This window comes from Toxorhynchites rutilus, chromosome 2 (genome assembly GCF_029784135.1).
Source record: "Toxorhynchites rutilus septentrionalis strain SRP chromosome 2, ASM2978413v1, whole genome shotgun sequence".
NCBI lineage: Eukaryota > Metazoa > Arthropoda > Insecta > Diptera > Culicidae > Toxorhynchites > Toxorhynchites rutilus.
In genome coordinates, this window is record NC_073745.1 from 99955031 (window position 1) to 99976552 (window position 21522).

Sequence of the window (21522 nt, forward strand, 5' to 3'; positions counted from 1 at the left end):
ACAGGTAGAAAGTTTTCCTGCTGTAGCAAGACTTCAAAAGGCCCTTTTAAGGATCATATCCATAGATTTGGTAGTCTGAAAAGAAGAAAACGGTCAATATACAACCGATTCCCGGGAAACACTTAGTATACGTACTTCCCAGGTTCAATCCAGTTGACTTCCGGACATGCACAAGTCTTCAATACAGCTCAATCTTGTCCAATAATAGACGAGAATAGAGCTAAAGCAATGACTAGGGCGGTCTTCACGAAGTCAAGGGTTGAATGGGCAGTAGATTCCTTAAAGTCCTTTAAATCTGCAGGACCAGATGGGGTTTATCCGGTGCTGTTACAAAAATGCAATGATAGCATTGTCCCTCTTCTGACAGAGATGTTTAGAGCTAGCATGGTACTAAGCTAGATTCCTCGTAAATGGCGAGAAGTCCGAGTTATATTTATTCCTAAGGCTTGTAAGCGTGACAGGACGACTCCCAAAGCGTATTAATCAATTAGTCTAACATCTGTCGTCTTGAAAATGATGGAAAAGATCATTGATCTCCATACTGCAAATAAATCAACTGGAACAGCGCTTCACACGTTAATTTCAAAAATAGAGAAGTCCTTCGACGCTAAAGAATTCTCGTTTATAGCTTTTCTTGATATTGCGGGGGCATTTGACAATGACAATGACAATGACAAATTAAGTTATGAAAAAATAGATAATAAATATTGCATAATGCATATGGTGAATGGACGATTAATCGCAGTAGCAAACCAGGTGTGCGAGTTTTTTTTTTTTATCCAAAATATATATTTTTATTAAGGCTCATATGGCGTCTACCTGACGGAGCCGGAAGTTCAATATTTCGACAATGTTTGCCTTATAACTATGTTAGTAATATGTAACCGATTACTCGCGGTTAAGGTGTGCGAGTTGAAATCGTCGTTTTTTTTTCGATGAAGAAAACACAGAATTTTCAGGAGAATCTCAAAATATTATTATTTGAAGAATTTGAATCAAATAGGGATGATTTCACACATTCCGTCCTTCTCTCAGGCAAATTGTGGATTCCTTTTCATAAACCTTTTTTTATTCCGACGGCAACCAAAGCCATTATACACTTTAAAACTATTTCATAAAATTGTGACATATTTTCTAAATTGCGACACCCTGGAAAAAATTAAAAGAAAAACATATCATCTGTTGTTTCTTATTCCATAAAATCAAATCTTTTGAATAATTGCTCCGACTTCGCTCAAATCTTTTATATTTTTTTATTGTTTGTATTTTGTTCAAACCTCTTACATTTATTTCTTTCCCAAATAATCTAGACCCGTACATTTTTATCACAGCCTTAGAGTCTATCATTTATTTACAAAAAAAAAACTAATTTACAATGTCTAAAGCACTTTTTTTTATATAAAATAGAGGTCATGTAGAAAATTTAAAAAATAGGTCTAATATAGTAAAACTAATTTTGACGAACTTTGTGGAACATCGCTACATTTTGTATTCAGCCACATGTCTTCAAAAGGTTTTCAACGTAACTCCTGAACATATATTTTTTCCATAATGATGTGTTTGGAAAAGTTGTGAGAAACTATAGGCAAATTCATAAAATTTCATGAACATGACGGTATAACACGACAAATATATTAAAAGGGCCTATTTACTATAAAAAAGACAATAAATTAGAAACATTTTTTTAAATATCTCGAGAATGGCTGCATCTAGGAGGAGATTGATAATGAGCTTTTTTTGTTTTAAATCACATCAGGATTCATAATTTGTGGCTAAAAATGATTGGTAACATAATAAAAATTCGATGTTTCGAAAATTCATAAAAATTCGATGTTCCACAAAGTTCGTCAAAAGTAGTTCCACTATCTTGGACTTTTTTTTATTATAAATTTTGTACGTGACTTCTATTTTATATGAAAAAATAAAAAATACGTGCTTTAGATACTACAAATTAGTTTTTTTTTGACGTAGGACTACGTCTTTCATTTCTATACCGGGGTGTAAAATCAAAGTTTCGAAAACGAAAGCGTTACGCCGGAGACCGAGATTTTGAGCGTTAATAGCTCCTAAACAACTTAACTAAATGGTATTTTTTTTTATAAATTCGTTTATTTTTACAGGCTCAGTTACATAAGTTTAAAGGAGCCGAAATCTTAAATATATTTTTAAAACTATATATATATGAACAATTTTCTTAAATCTATGGTTAGTAATGTGGGAAACCGATTACTCGCGGTGGACTCGAGATTAAAAGGGTGACATATTTTTCTCAGGAAAAGGATGGGGTATAAGGAAATTATTACAATGTTGATAATCACACACACTCAATTCTTAAATCTATTCGTACATCTGTTGTGAATTTACATTTCATTCTCCTGTTTATAGCAAGCAGACCAATTACTCACAAAGGAAGAAATGGAGGGTATGAGGATATAAGGATAATCACACACGAACATCGATTGATTTAAGGAAAACATATATTTGGGACATGTAATCAAGGTCTAACCGAGCCAACACATCTCTCACCGGCACATTGGGCTGCCTTCCTCTAGCCCGAAGGGAGTTCTCTAAATTCGATCTGGCAACAAGATACACCTCACACGACCAAAAAACGTGTTCGATGTCGCGGTAACCTCGGCCACAAACGCAGATATTGCTGCCGGCCAGATTGAAACGAAAGAGTAGCGCGTCTAACGAACAGTGATTGGACATGAGTCGGGAGAAGGTGCGAATAAAGTCCCGACTCAAGTCCAGACTTTTGAACCATGGTTTGAGGCTAACCTTAGGGATAATCGAGTGAAGCCACCGGCCCAATTCGTCTTCGTTCCATTTGCGTTGCCAGTTAGCGATGGTATTTTTACGGACTAAAGAGTAAAATTCATTGAAGGCGATTTGACGCTGATACCTTTGCTAATGAGTCAGCCCTCTCATTACCCGGAATTGAGCAATGAGAAGGGACCCACACAAAGGTAATGACATAACAGCGTCTGGATAAAGCACTCAAAATTTTTCGTATTCTCTCAAGGAAGTACGGCGAGTGCTTCTCCGGCCTCACTGAACGGATAGCTTCGACAGAGCTAAGACTATCCGTTACAATGTAATAGTGTTCAACAGGTCGTGAGGCGACGCTGTCCAGCGCCCAATGAATTGCTGCCAATTCAGCAATATACACTGAGCAAGGATTCTGAAGACTGTGTGAGGTGCTAAAAAATTCGTTGAACACTCCAAATCCTGTGGACTCATTTATAGTGGACCCATCAGTAAAGTACATATTATCACAATTGATACCCCTATATTTTTCATCGAAGATCGTTGGAGCGATCCTCGATCGTTGGTAATCTGAATATCCATGGATATCTTGCTTCATGGACAGATCAAAATGCACAGAGGAATTGATGTAGTCAGGGAAACAAACACGGTTGGAAATATACGAAGAAGGATCAACCTGCATGGAGATGAATTCATGATATGAACTCATGAATCCGGAGTGAAAATTTAGCTCGATCAGCCGCTCAAAATTTCCGATCACCAATGGGTTCATGACCTTACACCGGATGAAGAACCGAAGAGATAATAAATTGAAGCGATCTTTTAGTGGGAGTAGGCCTGCCAAAACCTCGAGACTCATGGTATGCGTTGAGGGCATACATCCCAACGCAATACGGAGACAAAGATACTGAATTCGCTCGAGTTTAATGAGGTGTGTTTTGGCAGCTGATTGAAAACAGAAACTGCCATACTCCATCACTGAGAGAATAGTTGTTCTATACAACATTATAAGATCTTCGGGATGGGCTCCCCACCAGGTGCCGGTAATTGTACGGAGAAAATTTATTCTTTGTTGGCATTTTTTACTCAGATACCTAATATGGGCCCCCAAGTACATTTGGAGTCGAACCAGACCCCAAGATACTTGAATGACATAGCATGAGTGATCGGTTTACCCAAAAGTTGAAGCTTTGGTTTTGCTGGTCTATGCTTCCTAGAAAAAACCACCATCTCTGTTTTCTCCGTGGAGAATTCGATCTCTAGCCCAATGGCCCAGGTTGAAAAATTGTTCAAAGTATCTTGTAAGGGTTCTTGAAGGTCGGATTCTGTTGATCCTACGACAGAGACCACTCCATCATCTGCAAGTTGTCTTAGGCTGCAATTTTGTGTAAGGCAATTGTCGATGTCGCTTACATAGAAGTTGTACAAAAGGGGGCTTAAACATGAGCCCTGGGGGAGGCCCATGTAAGAGACCCGACTTACTGCCGAATCTCCGTGAGAAAAGTTCAAATGCTTCTCACAAAGCAAGTTATATAACATATTATTCAATAGAGGCGGCAGACCCCGAGAGTGTAATTTGTCTGACAAAACCTCTATTGAAACAGAATCAAAGGCCCCCTTTATGTCCAAGAATACTGAAGCCATTTGTTTTTTTCCGGCGTAAGCCATTTGAACTTCTGAAGAAAGCAACGCAAGACAATCATTCGTCCCCTTGCCCCTGCGGAACCCATATTGTGTATCTGAGAGTAGGCCATTCGTTTCAACCCATCGATCAAGGCGAAACAAGATGATTTTCTCCAACAATTTCCGTATACAAGACAGCATTGCTATTGGGCGGTACGAATTGAAGTCGGACGCGGGTTTTCCGGGTTTTTGAATAGCTATAACTCGTACTTGTCTCCAATCATCTGGAACAATATTATGCTCCAGAAACCGATTGAATAAATTCAACAAGCGATGTTTCGCCACATCAGGGAGGTTTTTCAGCAAGTTGAACTTAATTCTATCCGATCCCGGAGCAGAATTGTTACATGAAAGGAGAGCAAGAGAGAATTCTACCATCGAAAACTCGGAATCAAGATCGCACCTATCTTGTGGTATATCTCGAACAATTTTTTGCACAGGAGCGGAATCAGGACAAACCTTCCATGCAAAATTAAAAATCCATCGATGTGAATATTCCTCGCTTTCATTTGTTGAAGAGCGATTTCTCATGTTTCGAGCCACTTTCCATAATTTTTTCATTGACGTTTCTCGTGACAAACCTCCCACGAAATTTCGCCATAGGCACGTTTTTTCCCTTTGATCAAGTTTTTAAATTGATTTTCAAGGTCCAAATACGATAGAAAATTTTCAATGGTTCCACGTTTCCGAAAAGCTTTGAATGTGTTCGATTTATCCTGATAAAGCTTGGAACATTGGCTATCCCACCATGGATTGGGAGGCCTTCGACGAATAGTGGAGCCTGGGATGGGTTTCGTTTGAGCGCGAACCGCGCTGTCATAGATCAAACGAGAAAGGAAGTTATACTCCTCCAATGGAGGTAAACCATCTCTGGAATTGATGGCTAGAGCAATCGCGTCCGCATATTTTTTCCAGTCAATGTGTCTTGTGAGGTCATATGCCATGTTTATAGATTCAGAAGAATTCGACCCAATGGTGATGGAAATTTTGATTGGCAAGTGATCACTACCGTTGGGGTCCTGGATTACATTCCACTTGCAATCTAACGATAGTGAATTCGAGCAAAGCGAGAGGTCAAGAGCACTTGGGTTAGCAGGAGGTTTAGGTACACGTGTTGTTTCCCCAGTGTTCAAAAGTGTCATATTGAAGCTGTTACAAAGATCATATATCAACAGTGAACGATTGTCGTCGTACTGTTCCCCCCAGGCAGTTCCGTGAGAGTTGAAGTCTCCTAAGATCAATCGTGGCTCAGGAAGGAGTGAGCACATGTCAACAAGTTGCTTGCAGCTAACCGCAGCTCTCGGAGGCCAATACAAGCTGACAATACAGAGGTCTTTGCCTCTGATGTTTGCATGACAAGCAACAGCTTCGATCCCTCCAATAGGTGGAAGGTCAATTCGAAAAAATGAGTGGCACTTATTGATCCCCAATAGCACCCCTCCGTATCTGTCATCACGGTCCAAGCGTATAATATTAAAATCGTGGAAAGAGAGATCATCTCGCGAAGAAAGCCAAGTTTCGGACAGAGCAAAAACATCACAATTGAACTTATGAATTAAAAATTTGAATGTATCCAATTTAGGGATAAGACTACGACAATTCCACTGTAAAACAGTGATATCTCCGACCTCTCTATTTGAATTAGACATCAAGAGAGATAATCATTGCAAGGAGGGGCCATGTTTGCATCAATTGTTGCAAAATTGTCTTTAATACTGGAAGCATTGATATGACAATGGTTCTGATGGAGTCGGAAACATTAAAGCATGTGAAGATTTGAGCCACAAGGTCAGTCAACTTTATAAATCCCGATTGGGAAGTTGAACTTGACGATAAAATAGGGACAGTTGGGGTTTTTGATGTCCCTTCGAGTGCTGGGTCGTTCGAAGGTGAATTATTCCCACGGAAGCCAGGAGGAACCTGATTTTGCTTGTCCGCTGCACTCGATTTTTTAGGCATGCTAACAGAGGGTATAACCGGAGGGGCTTGTCCTTGAACTTTGGGAGTGGTCACATTTTTGCGCCGGGGATTCCCTTGGAAGATGTACGGTGTGCCCTCGTTAGCTGTATCCGCTTCCATTTCGTCAACTGGCAGCGAAGCGAAGACATTGTTTGCGGTTAAAGGTTGTTGCTGTTGGGCCAATGGAGAAGCGCCCTTCAAAATTTCCGCAAAAGTGCGCTTCGAGCGTTCCTTTAAAGAGCGCTTCTCCCAGCGACTCTTGTAAGTTTCACAAGCCGAGAGCACGTGCAGAGTTCCTCCGCAATATGGACACTTTTGCTCAATCGCACTGCAGGATTTGTCCACATGTTGCTCTCCGCAAGTGGCACAGCGCTCCTTGTTGGCGCAGTAAGCTGCTGTGTGACCAACTGACTTGCATTTCAGGCAAGTCATGGGCTTTGGCACGAAGAGTCGCAGCGGTAGCCTCAATTTGTCCACCATAACGTAGTCAGGGAGGGCGGAGCCAGCAAAAGTGACTCTAAACGAGTCGGACGGCGTAAATTTCGATTCTTTCCCTTCCTGGGAGACTTTGCCGAGTTGTCGGCATTCTAAGATTTTAACCTTAATCAAAGGCAGCTTTTTAAATCTGCCATCTCCTTCCATAATTGATTTGCACGTCAGACCCGTTTCGGTTATCACCCCCGAGATTTCTACGTCATGGGAAGGCACGTAGACACGATATTCCAGGGTAAACCTCTGGTCGACGACAATACCGTTTGCGTCTTTCCGATCAGCCACGACAACACGCAGTTTGGTCGGTCTAACCTTCGTAATTTCTGTCACGGAGGAGTATCTTGCCAGATCTTTCATGATCTGAATAACATTAAGTGCTTTTCCGTTTGGCTTAGGTCTGAAGAAAACAACCCACGGACCAGTTCCAGGTGCATCTTCAGGATAGACCTTGACACGTGGAGAGAAGACAACAGGAGGAGAAGGAGATGACGAGGATTGAAGGGGATCGGGGACAACAGGATGGGGAGGCGAAATCTGAGCTGGGGTAGGAGCGAGGGGGGTTGGAGAGGAGATATTTGCAGGTTTTTTAGAGGGGGGCTTGCTAGAGTTAGCAGACTTGTCCCCGGACGAAACATCCTCTGATGTAGGAACACGTTTAAGTGTCTTCGCTGTTCCTTTATTAGTTTTTTCAACCAGAGGGGAGTCATCATCAGAGATCTCCATATCTGGAGATCCTCCCCCTCCTTCTGCCATTCTGTAATTGGTACTTATAATCTAATATTTTGTTTTAATAATAATAATAATAAAAAAATTAAAAAAATAAATCTTATATCTTATTTATTTCTATTCACCACAATGCACCCCAGTGCTGATGAACTGGCAACCGCTGCTTGCTTCTCAATCGGAGCGCTTGAGCGCTCGGCACTATCACACATCACTAAGAAGTGATGCTCTCCTTCACACTGCTGTAAGTGAGCAGCGAATCGCGCTGGTATTGTGTGCGTGCAACTGAGCACCGATGTCCGACTTCGATTGCGATGGCGACAAATCGGCGAAAACTGAAAGCCGGCTGGCCTTGCCAGGCTTTGATGATTCTGCTTTTCTCACTAATTCCGAGTTCACACTGCGTTTTACGATATCTCGAACAGTTCGAAAACGCGCGAAAAAAGCTCACCCGGGCGATAAAAAAAAATAACAGTCAACGGTAACCGAAAACAATGCTTTAACGGAGACGCTCACAGCACATGATAAACAGTTTTGAATTCAGATAGAACTGAACTAAATGGTATGATAAACACTTCATTCGAAAGATAAAATGTCTACGCGTTCTATACTTGTTACTTTTTGATCCAAAAACTTGTTTCAATAGTCTTAAAATTGCTTTCAAAACAGGCTATTGATATCACCAATCGGTATATAAGCGAGCGCCGCTCGGAAATCCACTCAGTTCTAATTGAACAGCGATTGGAGCATGTTGTCGCTGTTGTGGAGAAGCTCTTCGTTTATCATGAAAGCGCGGATGAACGGTGTCACCAAGAGCCTGTTTGTGCACCCTAGGCCAGAAGGGAATCCATCAGGAGGAGAGTGATGCCACAAACGGTTCCCCGGAAAGACATCGCTACACACACATACACGCGCGGAATTTTTTCCGTTTGGATGCCATTCAGCATTGAGAAAGTTCCGGAAAGATCTAATCATTTCTGGAAAATAATCTGCCAGTTCCTCTGGTAATTTAAAAATACATTCATGTGAAAGAGTTTATTTTAATGTTTTCTATCCATGTAACACTGTGACCAAATATGTTTCAATCAAGTGCTATTAACAGGTGGTTATCGAATTAGTATTAACCACTGGTGGGCTTCCAGTATCGAGGAAAATGTGGAAATATCTAATCGTTACTGAAAATAATCTGCCAGTTCCTCTGGGAATTTAAAAATACATTCATGTGAAAGAGTTTATTTGAATGTTTTCTATCCATGTAACACTGTGACCAAATACATTTGGTTTTGTGATTTTTCAATCAATCGCAATTAACAGGATAGCTTCAGAAGATTATTCTTCCCCATCAGTAGGATATTTCCGTATCCAATATTGTATGCGCCCGCAATCGATTATTGCTCAGTCGCCGAAAGTTCCGAGCTCAGAGAGTTCATTCCCCTCTAGTTTGCCTTCCAAATTGCCATCGTAAACCACACCTTCTCTCGATTCAATCACACACAAAAAGCATACTTAAGCGATATTCTGGTGGTGAGACACATTCATTTTTCGTGAGGACATCGACAAGACAACATCGTTGCCTAACGTGCTGGAGGAAGTGGACGGCGAAGGATCGACACATACACGCGCAGAATTCTTTCCGTTTGGATGCCATTCAGCATCGAGAAAGTTCCGGAAAGATCTAATCATTGCTGGAAAATTATCTGCCAGTTCCTCTGGGAATTTAAAAATACATTCATGTGAAAGAGTTTATTTGAATATTTTCTATCCATGTAACACTGTGACCAAATATTTATCAATCAAGTACTATTAACAGGTGGTTATCGAGTTAGCATTAACCACTGGTTGGCTTCCAGTATCGAGGAAAATGTGGAAATATCTAATCGTTACTGAAAATAATCTGCTAGTTCCTCTTGGAATTTAAAAATACATTCATGTGAAAGAGTTTATTTGAATATTTTCTATCCATGTAACACTGTGACCAAATATGTTTCAATCAAGTGCTATTAACAGATGGTTATCGAATTAGCATTAACCACTGGTGGGCTTCCAGTATCGAGGAAAATGTGGAAATATCTAATCGTTGTTGGAAAATAATCTGGCAGTTCCCCTTGGAATTGAAAATTACATTCAAGCGAAAGAGTTTATTTTAATGTTTTCTATCCATTAAATATCCATATAATACATTTGGGTTTGTGATTTGTCAATCAAGTACAGTTAGCAGGTTAGCTTCTGAAGATTATTCTTCAGAACAAGGTTTTTCGTATCCTATATTGGATGCATAAAACCTTGTGCCTCCAACGTAACGCTCTCGTTTTCGAAGTCCCCCAAATATTCATTAATTCATTCATTCAGAATGGATTTAGATTCAACTTCAAACAAATGATCTCTAAATCAACGATAGTCCTACGTCACCCTTGCGGTTATACCATAGATATAACCCACTTCCTGTTTTTTGTAAATAAAAAAAACTGTTTTTTCTCAATGTATATTTTTTACGTTTAAACATCAATACTCTATAACTCTTTCTAAGACACTATTTCGGTACAGTTCGTTTTCGAGATATAAATTATCAAAGATTTCTCTTACTAAAATCGATAGGCTCTTTTCAAAAGTTACTCTTGAGTCAAAAAGTTCCAATTGCTGTGGAAAACTCATATTTCCTCCAACCCAAACGGGATACAAACTTTCATGCGAATCAAAAATACATGTTTTTGAAATCTGCATTTTTAGGACGATTTCATTTCGAATTGCACTAAATTAAATTTAAAAAAAAAAGAAAATTATAATCTTCATTTGAAATCTAAAATCTCTAAATTATATAGTAGTTCTCTCGATTGCGAATTACGAATAAGAACCTTCACATTTGATTCGCGATATGGATTCATGAAATCTGAGATCGGGAATCAATTGTACTTGGTTTTGTGGCAATCTGCCACTGTATTCGAGTCGGAAATTTGAAAGCAGATTTTTTCGGTGTCTGCTGTAACTTGTGCGAGACAACGGAAACAGTCGAACTAACAAAGCGTCATTTGATTATGCGAATGAAGGGCATTGAGTTCATATTTATTAGTTCAGTGCTATTGATGAAACAGCAATTTGCGAATGGTTTCAACGCTCCAGACGACGTCAAAGGGGATCAAACCAAGGCCGGCTGGAATGCAAGGCTGTTTTACACGACCACGCTATCCACATAGCTAATCATGTTGTTGCGTAAATACGTGATAATATTACACTTCATTACAAAATGAAGTTGGAAAGTGTTTTCTAAGAGTAAAAAGGAGATCTATATCAATCTCGGTCTGAACCATGTAATAGGCTGTCAAAAAAGTCCTGCGGTATTTCCGCGAGGTGTCGTTGTAAGCGCGTAGTTCTAGTTGTATTCATTGTATCGAGTCATACATTGTATCGAGTCATATTGTTGGAAAGGTATTTTTGCGCGCTATAATATAGTCCTTGATAGTGTTTTGTTTGGTTAAGTCGTTCGTGAGTTATAGTGTCGCAAATATGGAACAAAATAAAGAGAAAATCCGACATATTTTACAGTACTACTATGACAAAGGCAAAAATGCATCTCAAGCTGCCAATAAAATTTGTGCAGTTTATGGACCCGATACAGTTTCCATTTCCACCGCACAACGATGGTTCCAACGTTTTCGTTCTGGTGTAGAGGTCGTCGAAGATGCGCCACGCTCCGGAAGGCCTGTCGTCGAAAATTGCGACAAAATCGCTGAATTAGCCGAGAAAGACCGGCATAGTAGCAGCCGTAGCATCGGCCAAGAGCTGGGGATAAGTCATCAAGCCGTTATTAACCATTTGAAGAAGCTTGGATTCACAAAGAAGCTCGATGTATGGGTGCCACACACGTTTGCCACACATCTTTGACCGTATCGACGTATGTGAATCGCTGCTGAATCGCAACCAAATCGACCCGTTTCTAAAGCAGATGGTGACTGGCGATGAAAAGTGGGTCACTTACGACAACGTGAAGCGCAAACGGTCGTGGTCGAAGCCCGCTGAAGCGGCTCAGACGGTGGCCAAGCCCTCATTTACGGCCAGGAAGGTTCTGCTGTGTGTTTGGTAGGATTGTCAAGGAATAATCTATTATGAGCTGCTTCCCTATGCCCAAACGCTCAATTCGGACCTGTACTGCCAACAACTGGACCGCTTGAAGGTAGCACTCATGAAGAAGAGGCCATCTTTGATAAACAGAGGCCGCATTGTCTTCCATCAGGACAACGCCAGGCCACACACTTCTTTGGTGACGCGCCAGAAGCTCCGGGAGCTCGGATGGGAGATTCTTTTGCATCCGCCGTATAGTCCGGACCTTGCACCAAGTGTCTACCACCTGTTTTTGTCCATGGCGAACGAGCTAGATAGTCAAAAGTTAGCCTCAAAAGAGGACTGTGAAAATTGGCTATCCGAGATTTTTGCCAATAAGGAAGCGAGCTTCTATAACAGGGTATTATGAAGTTGGCATCTCGTTGGGAACAAGTCATCGAACAAAACGGCGCATATTTGACCTAAAACAGATGATTGTAACTAATTCTATGAACAAATAAAAATTCAAAAAAAAATACCGCAGGACTTTTTTGACAGCCTAATACATTAGGGTGGCAATGGATGTATGGGAAAAATTTCATCGTCGAATTTCAAAAACCGGCAATGTACATTTTGTTTATTGGTCCAAAAAAAATGATCTGTGCAAAATTTCAGCTCGATCGGACATAATTTAGGGGTGCCTAAAAGCGCTCAAAGTTTTGATTTTTTAAACTTTGCACAGATCATTTTTTTGGGCCAATAAACAAAATCAATCAAATTTCAAAACAATGGTCGGTTTTTGAAATTTGACATGACCATTTTCGCTGCCACCCTAATGTACATATGTGGCAAAGTAATGCGTGCTCTTTTGCAACGTGTCTCTTGTTTCGCTCGCTCGTATTAATCTTATATTGCTGTTCCATATATATTATACAAATGCTTACCAGTGTTTGAGAGTCATGACATTTTCTGTTATTTTTAGGCTCATTTAATGTAATAAATCGGAATGACAAAACATGAGCTAAAAATCAATTTTGGGTGTACTGTGTAATTGGTTGGACCAACTTCGCGTTGTTTATTATGAACTGTTGAAACCAGGTGAAACCATCTAGATATGAAGCCTTAAATCTGAAATCCAGAATGAAATTCAGAATATAAAACAAAAGTTGGTTCTATAATCCTAGAATCTAACATCAGAAAATCAAATTCTGGAATGTGGAGTTAGTAATCTACAAATTCCACAATTTGGAGTTTGTATCTTGAGCCACAATCTGTAACTTAATTGTTAAGCAAGGATCCGAAAATTGTATCTGAAATCAGATTCTGATGTGTATCCAATAAAAAACCTGGAGTCCGAATCTCAAACTTGTAGCTGGAGATAGATTTAGCTGCAATAAAAACGCATGATAACAGTTGCAAATATTAGAAGCGGCCTGAAGCGTTCCGTGAGTAAAAATGATTTGTGCTGGTAACTCATCATAGAAAGTGATTAAAACAAGAGAGCCAAAAACGTAAAATATGAATCTTTACATGAAATAGAAAGCCTATAATTGGAACTACAGTTATCAGAAAAATAGATAGATTTGGATATTGTAGATTGCAAAACAGAAATACAAATATTATAATCAAAAGAAGAATGCACTCAAAGGCATTCCACACTGGCAAACACACTTAAAAAACAAATCTATCAAAACTGATAAACTTTTAAGTCAGAAATTCGAGAAATAAGGAGATTAAAAAAATAGGGATCTCAGTTGTGCTTATCAACTAAGCATCATGTACTGGTAAAACGTTTACGATTGCCTCTATCGTAGTGATAATGACACTACACAAATCACACATGGTCGTGATTGCGCTCATGGCAATCACTCAGCTGATTGCACAATATCACTCTGCTCTCGTGTGTGCATTTGTCACTCGCTTAATGTTATACACACGCGTCGAAAAAAGGCACAAGACATCAGGGCCCGAAATCTTCGAAGGTGAAAAATGAAGACCGACTCTACTCCCAGTAGCTTCGCTTCGACTAGAAATGCTTCGGTAGTCGCCGCTAACAAAAAATGACTTGACTAGAAAATGAATTAACTAGCGCTGACTAGCGAGGATGACTGGTGAACTAGTCCAGTCAGTGGTTATTTTAACTGACTCGACTAATGAATACAAATCTGCCTCTTCATTCAACTGACTTCAATCCACATTTCCGTTTCCCCCTGATACTAATTTTGTACACACGTACGCACGTCCATATAAAGAGGAACGACAACTTGATTCCTGATGCAAAAAAGTAGTTACCCCATCAATGGACGGTTTTTTCTACCCATCGTGAATTCAAACAAACGAACTTAGACATTTATCAAGTATGCTATAAAGGTCCTCGTATTGGTATTAGTTAGTATTGAGCGTGCAAAATAGCGCACACACACTGCACGCTATTTTATACGTGTGAGTAGTTTTCGTGTACGCTAAAAAAATCTAGCTCCCCTGTAGCGTTTGTCAAACCACGGTGAACTCAAACATCGATGCATGCAAACGTGCATGGGAGAGAGAGAGGAACGAATTCGTTTTGGAGGAAGTCACTTCAAAATGTAATGAGGACAATTTGACTGGGAAGAATGGAATGATATAGTCGAGTCGGTAGAGGGAGATAGCGACTAAACGCCCGACTGACTGTTCAGTCGTTTTGGCGAAGAAACTGCGTGCAGAGTCAAAAGTCATTTACCGACTGACTATGGATATAGTCAGTCGGTTAGTCAGCCGACTATCCTCAGTTGACTATGACTATGCTGAGCCCTGCAAGCCACAGCTACGATCGCCAGCGGATAAAACCGGATTCGCAAAACGGTTCGAATGCAGGAAGAATACAAGAACGGTTAGCACTGGATACGTTTCCTTCCAGAAATAGTGCTGCAGCAAAAAAAAACATTGTATCCGAAGACTCTCAAAGCGGTTGGGATTTTGATCCGGGTGTCCCTGCGAGGTATCCCACGGCTATACTGTCCAACTAGGGTTGGAAGATAAAAACACATATTATACCTATTCTTTGGAAAATTTTCAAAGACACTTTTTGGAAGGCATCAGAAAAACGATTCGCAGTTATCCTTCTGGGTGTGCGTGTTTCCAACACGTTCAAAATCAATTATGTCACCATTCTCGCGATGTTAAAAAACACGTTTATCCGAAGAAACGCCGGTTTCTTGTGAAAAAAAAATCAACAATAAACAGCCAACTCATCCAAACTTCCTTTATTGTTGAGAAATTAAAAACTTGCCATTGGATTAATCTCATACTACCAAGAAAACTTTGTTTCGCCCACTTTGTTTCAAAACCATGGTTTGATAACAAACGGATCAGATCCGTGGTCTTGTTTACTATTTCAATCGGTGAGCTATCCGCGATTGCACACGCAAACATGATGTGCGTTTTTCATTCATTCGACAAAGTAGAAAGATGTGAAAACGCAAAAAAGCCAAATATCCGGCACGTGGACCCCGGTTCTGTTGCGCTGTGCTATCACCGCGATAAAAGTAGATTTAGCGTAGCCATGATCCTTGCCATTCGCGCTAAATCGTGCCTAGCGGATGCAATAAATTACCAACGCCACTGTCGCCGCCCACATTGTTGCATTTGTCATGTGAAAACAACGTGTAAAAGAGTTTGACGAGCAAAAGGAGAAAAGAGAACGCCACCAGCAGCGAGATCTCTTCTCAGTCACTAGCCGGCGCTCCTTGGGGCCAAATTTAAACTAAGCGCTTTACAATGTGACCTGAGATTGATTCGCTTTGCATACTCAGGACTAATCGTTGTCTTTCGTTGTTTCTTCCTCTTTCAACAGGTGTAATGCAGGCCGCCACAATGGGTGGAACCAAGCTGGAGAAGCGCTACTCCCCGAGCTTCCGGGACGATCCGGGTCGCAAAATCGCCGCGTCGAAGCGCAAACGCGAGGAAGTACTGCGGTAGGTATCCCCTGTATGGTCCCGCCCTCGTCATTACCACTGTTTTGTCATCCAAATTACAGCTTTATTCTGTCACACTGTGTACGACAGATCTCGACTTGTATGCCGAAAAAGCGCATAAAATCGAGCCTCGAATACGGCGCTCGAACCTGTGCTCTCGCACACGTGTTGGCTGTCGTGATAGCACAACTATGCTGCTATCCGGAAGTTTGGAGCAGTGAATGCACTGTCTCTGAAGGTCGCGGTTTGAATCCACGCCTGGCTCGCACACACTCGCTCTGTCCAGTGGGGTCTAAAGATGGTAAATGATTACTACCTACCAACTCATGTCTGTTCCTTTTTCTTAGATTGAACAGAGAGATCCATATAAAAAATGTCGTATTTTGATTGGTCACACTTGCTCTTCTCCTAAACCACAAAAAAAGCTTAGCGGTCATTCTGCCGAAGTGTCAAACCTTGTAAATCACAGAAATCAAAAATCTTAGCTCATCATCCTCCCGTTTGTCGATTACCGAACTAATCATTGGCTTTTCTTTTATTTCTTTCTCTTCTACTTGCAGGATGAAAATTCATAAGAATGGCATACCTTCAGAAGTGTTAAAAAGTATTTCACAGATTGACAACTCCAATAAACAATGTTAGTATCATGGAATCGATTCGCATGCGCCGAAAACCACACACACCGCTCTCCCCCATTAGCATAGCAAAATCAGTCATGGTCCGAAGCCAGCGCCGCCTCATCAGCCCATCTCTCTGTTTGTGTCTTCCGCCTGCTGGTTGATCGCGCGCACGCTTGCTATATATGCCTCGACATCCTTTCGTTTTACATTCTTATGCTAGAAAAGGAAATCGGTTTCGCTTAAACACAAACAATCACGGCCCAGCAACCGGACACGCATTTTTGTTTACCATTATCCTACCGGTGCACCGTTAATGAACAATTCACCAGGATGTGGATTTTTTCGCCGTTATTAGGCACATTATTGCAGGCAGGGTTTTGATTTTGTGGATTACCTCATGAAAGCGCGCTGTGGCAGTGTCCATCCATCCATGCGAACAATCATCAGACATTAAGCGAAATGTGTGACTCTTACTTCTCTTATTTTGTCTCGCATTCGTGCAAAGCGTACCACGTGTAACACTAACGTACCGAATTCCTCGTTTCTCTTCCCACGCAATCCATCCAGATTTCCTGATGCTGGAAAACATCACTTCCGCCTACCGGCAACCGTGCATCCTGGATCTGAAGATGGGCACCCGTCAGCACGGTGACGATGCGTCGGCCGAAAAGCGCAGCAAGCAGATGGCAAAATGTGCGGCCAGCACTTCCGCCTCGCTCGGCGTTCGCCTCTGCGGTATGCAGGTCTACCAGGCGGATATCGATCACTACATGAAGAAGGACAAATACTGGGGCCGGGAGCTGAACGAGGACGGCTTCAAGGGTGCCCTGCAGAACTTCTTCTACAACGGGTACCACCTGCGGGTCAAGGTCATCGCCAAGGTGCTGGACAAACTCGAACAGCTGCGGAGGGTGATCGAGAAGCAGTCCAGCTATCGGTTCTACTCATGGTAAGCGAATGATGGGCTCCTAGTCTTTTGTTAGGACACTATTCAGCATGATGCCAGGTGTACAAGAGTGAAATGGGATTTTGGGAGTTCATTTTGTTGTGACATCAATAACTTCTGCCAAATGGGCGTGAATAATAAATTGAAAAATTACTGTACTGTCTTTGCATTGCAATGGATGTTGGGTAATGGTAATGGTATTGTATTATAGAGACTTTAAACTTTTTCAGTTCATTCGTCTCTAGCCTTGAGAAAGGCCCTTTGAAAACACTACTCTATTTTACTCCAGCGCTACCACCTCCGCCCTCTTGCCTTGAGAAAGGCACTCGATCCCTCGCCGTCCAGCCCGTCCAGCAACGATGTTATCCAGTCGGTGTCCACACAAAGAATGGGATGTTGGGGATAAACATTGAGTTTATATTGAGAATCACAAGCGCTAAATATTATAGGTAGTTCCAGGCGCGTCATACCCATTAACCGCAAGACCGAATCGCTTCGACTGGATTCCATATCAGACGATGTCTGATGAAACGGTTAAAATTGAGGATTAAGGAACGCTGCTGAAGCGTGTGCGCGTGTATACCTTAAAAACTATCATGGAAAAGTGACGACGTCGGATTAAGAATTTTTTTTAGATCATTTTGCACGAGGGAGTGACAGTGTTTCGCCATCGAAAGGGGTGGAAAATCGTCGACGACGGATAGTTCCGCCCGGGAGTAACCCACAACACCAATCAATAACTTGAAACGGTTGTTCTAATTGGCGTAGCGAATGAATATAAACCTGCCTCGCCATTAAATCTGACTTCACTCCACCACTACTACTCCTCCCCTACATGTACCTCGTTACTCGCGTACACAATCTTTTTTTAACGTTCATATAAGTAGTTAGTTTTAAGTAGTTATACCATTGATGGATGACTCCATTGTTTATCTACCGTGAACTCATCCACAATTTGCAAATGAGAGAAAGAAAGAATTCAGTTTGAGAGAGGGATAATTTCAAAATGGCTTGAAGTTCTTTAAAGCAGATAGCAACGAGTAGACCAGACAGAGTAGTAGCAGAAAACAACGAAAGATTTTGAATTATTGTGATACAGAAAGTGCTGAAAGAAGCGAAAAACATATTTCCAATGGAATGCGAATGCCAATACTCCACAGACCCCTGACGATCCTCAGTTTAATATTACTTTGCCGAGCCACGGTACTAAGTACGAATTGGCATGCAAAACCACTCCAGAGCATTTTGCTGCAAGTTTCGGAGAATTGTTCATGGTTGATCGACACTAGCTATGATGCGCGAGCTGTACCGTATTCAAATCAATAGCTCAATCCAGGCACCTTCAGGTTGTGTTGTAACCAGGGTTGCCAACAGGTTGCTTGCGTTGTTGGATGTTTGTTATGGATCGCTACATTTGATTTGTCCAGTTGCTAGTAGTACTTAGGCGTCGTGCACAAATTACGTAACGCTAAAAATGAGGTTTTTGGACCTCCTCCCCCCTATGTAACAAAAAGTAACGCAAGACGAACCCTCCTCCCTCTCATGTTACGTAACGCTAATCTGTACACAAAGTCAAAGTCGATTGAATTTTTTTTAGCTTTTTTAAAGAAATGAGAATATCAATGTAAAAAAATCAGATGTCTGCCCAGGTCGGAATCAAATGTTTAGACAAAAGTTCTTTATATGCGAGTAGTGTCTTCGGAAGAACTTTCGACATGTTCATAGAATTTCGAACAAACAGAGATGGAAAATTAATGCTCACATCTGTTGGGATTGGTGTTTTTGAAACAAATTGATTATCTCCTAGGGGCGCGTGAGTTTATTCAGGAATAAGAATGGAATTTTGTTACGTAACGAGCACGGCTACCCCCCTATCCCCTATGTCACATTAAGTAACAAAACCTTGTACCCACTCCCCCCTACTCGCGTAACGTAATTTGTGCACAGACGCCTCCCAGTAGCTCCGCTTCGACTAGAGCTGCTTCGGCAGTCACCGCCAACAAAAAAATGACTTGACTAGAAAATGAATTGACTAGCGTTGACTAGCGAGGATGACTGGTGAACTAGTCCAGTCAGTGGTTATTTTAACTGACTCGACTAATGAATTCAAATCTGCCTCTTCATTCAACTGACTTCAATCCACATTTCCATTTCCCCCTGACACTAATTTTGTACCCGCGTATACAATCTTATTGTACGTCCATATAAAGAGGAACGAAAACTTGACTCCTGATGCAAAACAGTAGTTACCTCATCAATGGACGGTTTATTTTCTACTCATCGTGAACTCAAACCAACGAACCTAGACATTTATCAAGTATGCTATAAAGGTCCTCGCGTTAGTATTAGTTAGTATTAGGCGTGCAAAATAGCTCACACACAGCACGCTATTTTATACGTGTGAGTAATTTTCGTGTACGATACAAAAAAATCTAGCTCACCTGTAGCGTTTGTCAAACCATGGTGAACTCAAACATCGATGCATGCATAAAGATACATGGGAAAGAGAGAGAGGAACGAATTCGTTTTGGGGGAAGTCACTTCAAAATGCAATGAGGACAATTTGACTGGGAAGAATGAAACGATATAGTCGAGTCGGTAGAGGGAGATAGCGACTAAACGCCCGACTCACTGTTCAGTCGTTTTGGCGGAGAAACTACGTTATGAAGCCAAAAGCAATTACTAACTGACTACGGATAGGGGAGATGGGGGTAAGACGGACATGTTAAGGAAGACTTCAATTGTATCTTTTGAAACTCATGTTTTCAAAAATTTAAAAGCAGTTTCTCTTAGTTCAATATACTTGTTTTCGAAATACCTGGCCAAATGTTTTATAAAAATATGTTTTTCCATGTTTTTTACTGAAAATAAAACATGCCGAAAAGTAGAACATTTTTAATAGGTGCGGGTATAATGGACATGTAGTGGGGGGGATATGGACAGGCTCATAATATACTAAGCGAAGAGGTTTATCGCTCGCGAGAGGAACAATTTCACTCTCTCTCAGTGTTTGTGCGTCTAGTAACCTGAAATAGAACAAAAAGAGAAAGCAATAAAAAAAAGATCAATATTTTTCCCTTCACTTTCCATCATGCATTGGATGTGATTATGGATGTGACTGTCCATCCACCCCCCAGTGCAATTATTTCAAAAATTTATATTTACTTTTCCGTACATACCTAATATCGCTTCTCTGGTAACTCACAAACCGAAATATAACCATCAGCGAATTCAATTTTGCAATTAAACCACTCAAAATGCTTAATATCGAAGCCGCAAAAGTTACATCCACACGCGGAATCATGTTCGATTTTCGGTTTTTGTTTCTCTATTCTACTTTTGATCAGTATTCATTGTCATAGGATGGTTTAAATATTATAGAATATCACGTAGAAGCGTTTTCCATCAACAGGAATTTGAAATTCATAATGCAACTATACAAATCAACCACATGTCCATTATACCTCCACTGTCTGTCTTACCCGCGGCTCCCCTATAGTCGGTTAGTCAGTCGACTATCCTCAGTTGACTATGACTAAGCCGTGTCCTGATCAGGATACGAGCCAAAAAGTCTGGGAAATCCTGGAAAATCAGGAAGGTTGGCATCTAATTGCAACTAATCATTTACTCGTGCAATTAGCACCTGCAGTTCAACTTCATCCAATTCCTTTCTTTTTTCTTCGAAAACTATCGATAAATTCATGCTTGTGAACCATACTATCAAAGCTGAGATTCTGTGGTATCTGGAGAGTTGCGTGTCACCAATCACTTCGCACTACTGAAAAAGACATGGTTGTATTGAGAAGAATGTTCATGACAGCCAGAATGCTGAGAAGGTCTAACTAGGGTGTGATAAAATGAACTTTATGCTGATGATTGACTTTGCCCCGTATTCTAAATTTGAGCTCGATGAAACTTTGTCGTTGCACTGCAGATGGGGTGAGAAGCGATAAATCGTTACATGATTTCAATGTTATTGGGAAAATTGGCTGGAAAACGATTCTAGAAGCTTTTGACTGTTGACTTTTTCAACATTGGAAGGATTTTGGACTTATCAATTGAACTTTAGCATTCTTAGCGGTGAAAAAATATAGCTAGCAATGAATGCAACAAGTTTGCTCACTATGATCCGAAAAATGAACGACTGTAAATTTTTTGAAAAGGATAATTTTACGGAACTTTTGACCGAAGATCATCCTCTGTCTCTTGTGTTGAAACCCCAACGTTGAGAAGGCTTTTCCAGTAACACTGAAAACAGGTGTGAGGAAATGGTTATGGTATGCTACAAGTTTATGCTATGCTTCACTTTGGAAGGGAAGAACTTAATTCAACGAGTTCGAAA

At 40.9% G+C, this 21522-nt stretch overlaps 1 protein-coding gene across 5 annotated transcripts in view; it reads left to right on the forward strand.

The window, feature by feature from the left end:
- Nucleotides 1–21522, forward strand: part of LOC129764717 (uncharacterized) — a 138493-nt gene that overhangs the window by 106426 nt on the left and 10545 nt on the right. For all 5 annotated transcript variants that reach the window (XM_055764117.1, XM_055764119.1, XM_055764115.1 and 2 more), the window contains 3 exons: nt 15494–15614; nt 16175–16251; nt 16802–17183. In XM_055764117.1, coding sequence (XP_055620092.1) covers nt 15494–15614; nt 16175–16251; nt 16802–17183 — 580 coding nt within the window. The remainder of the gene's footprint in view (nt 1–15493; nt 15615–16174; nt 16252–16801; nt 17184–21522) is intronic.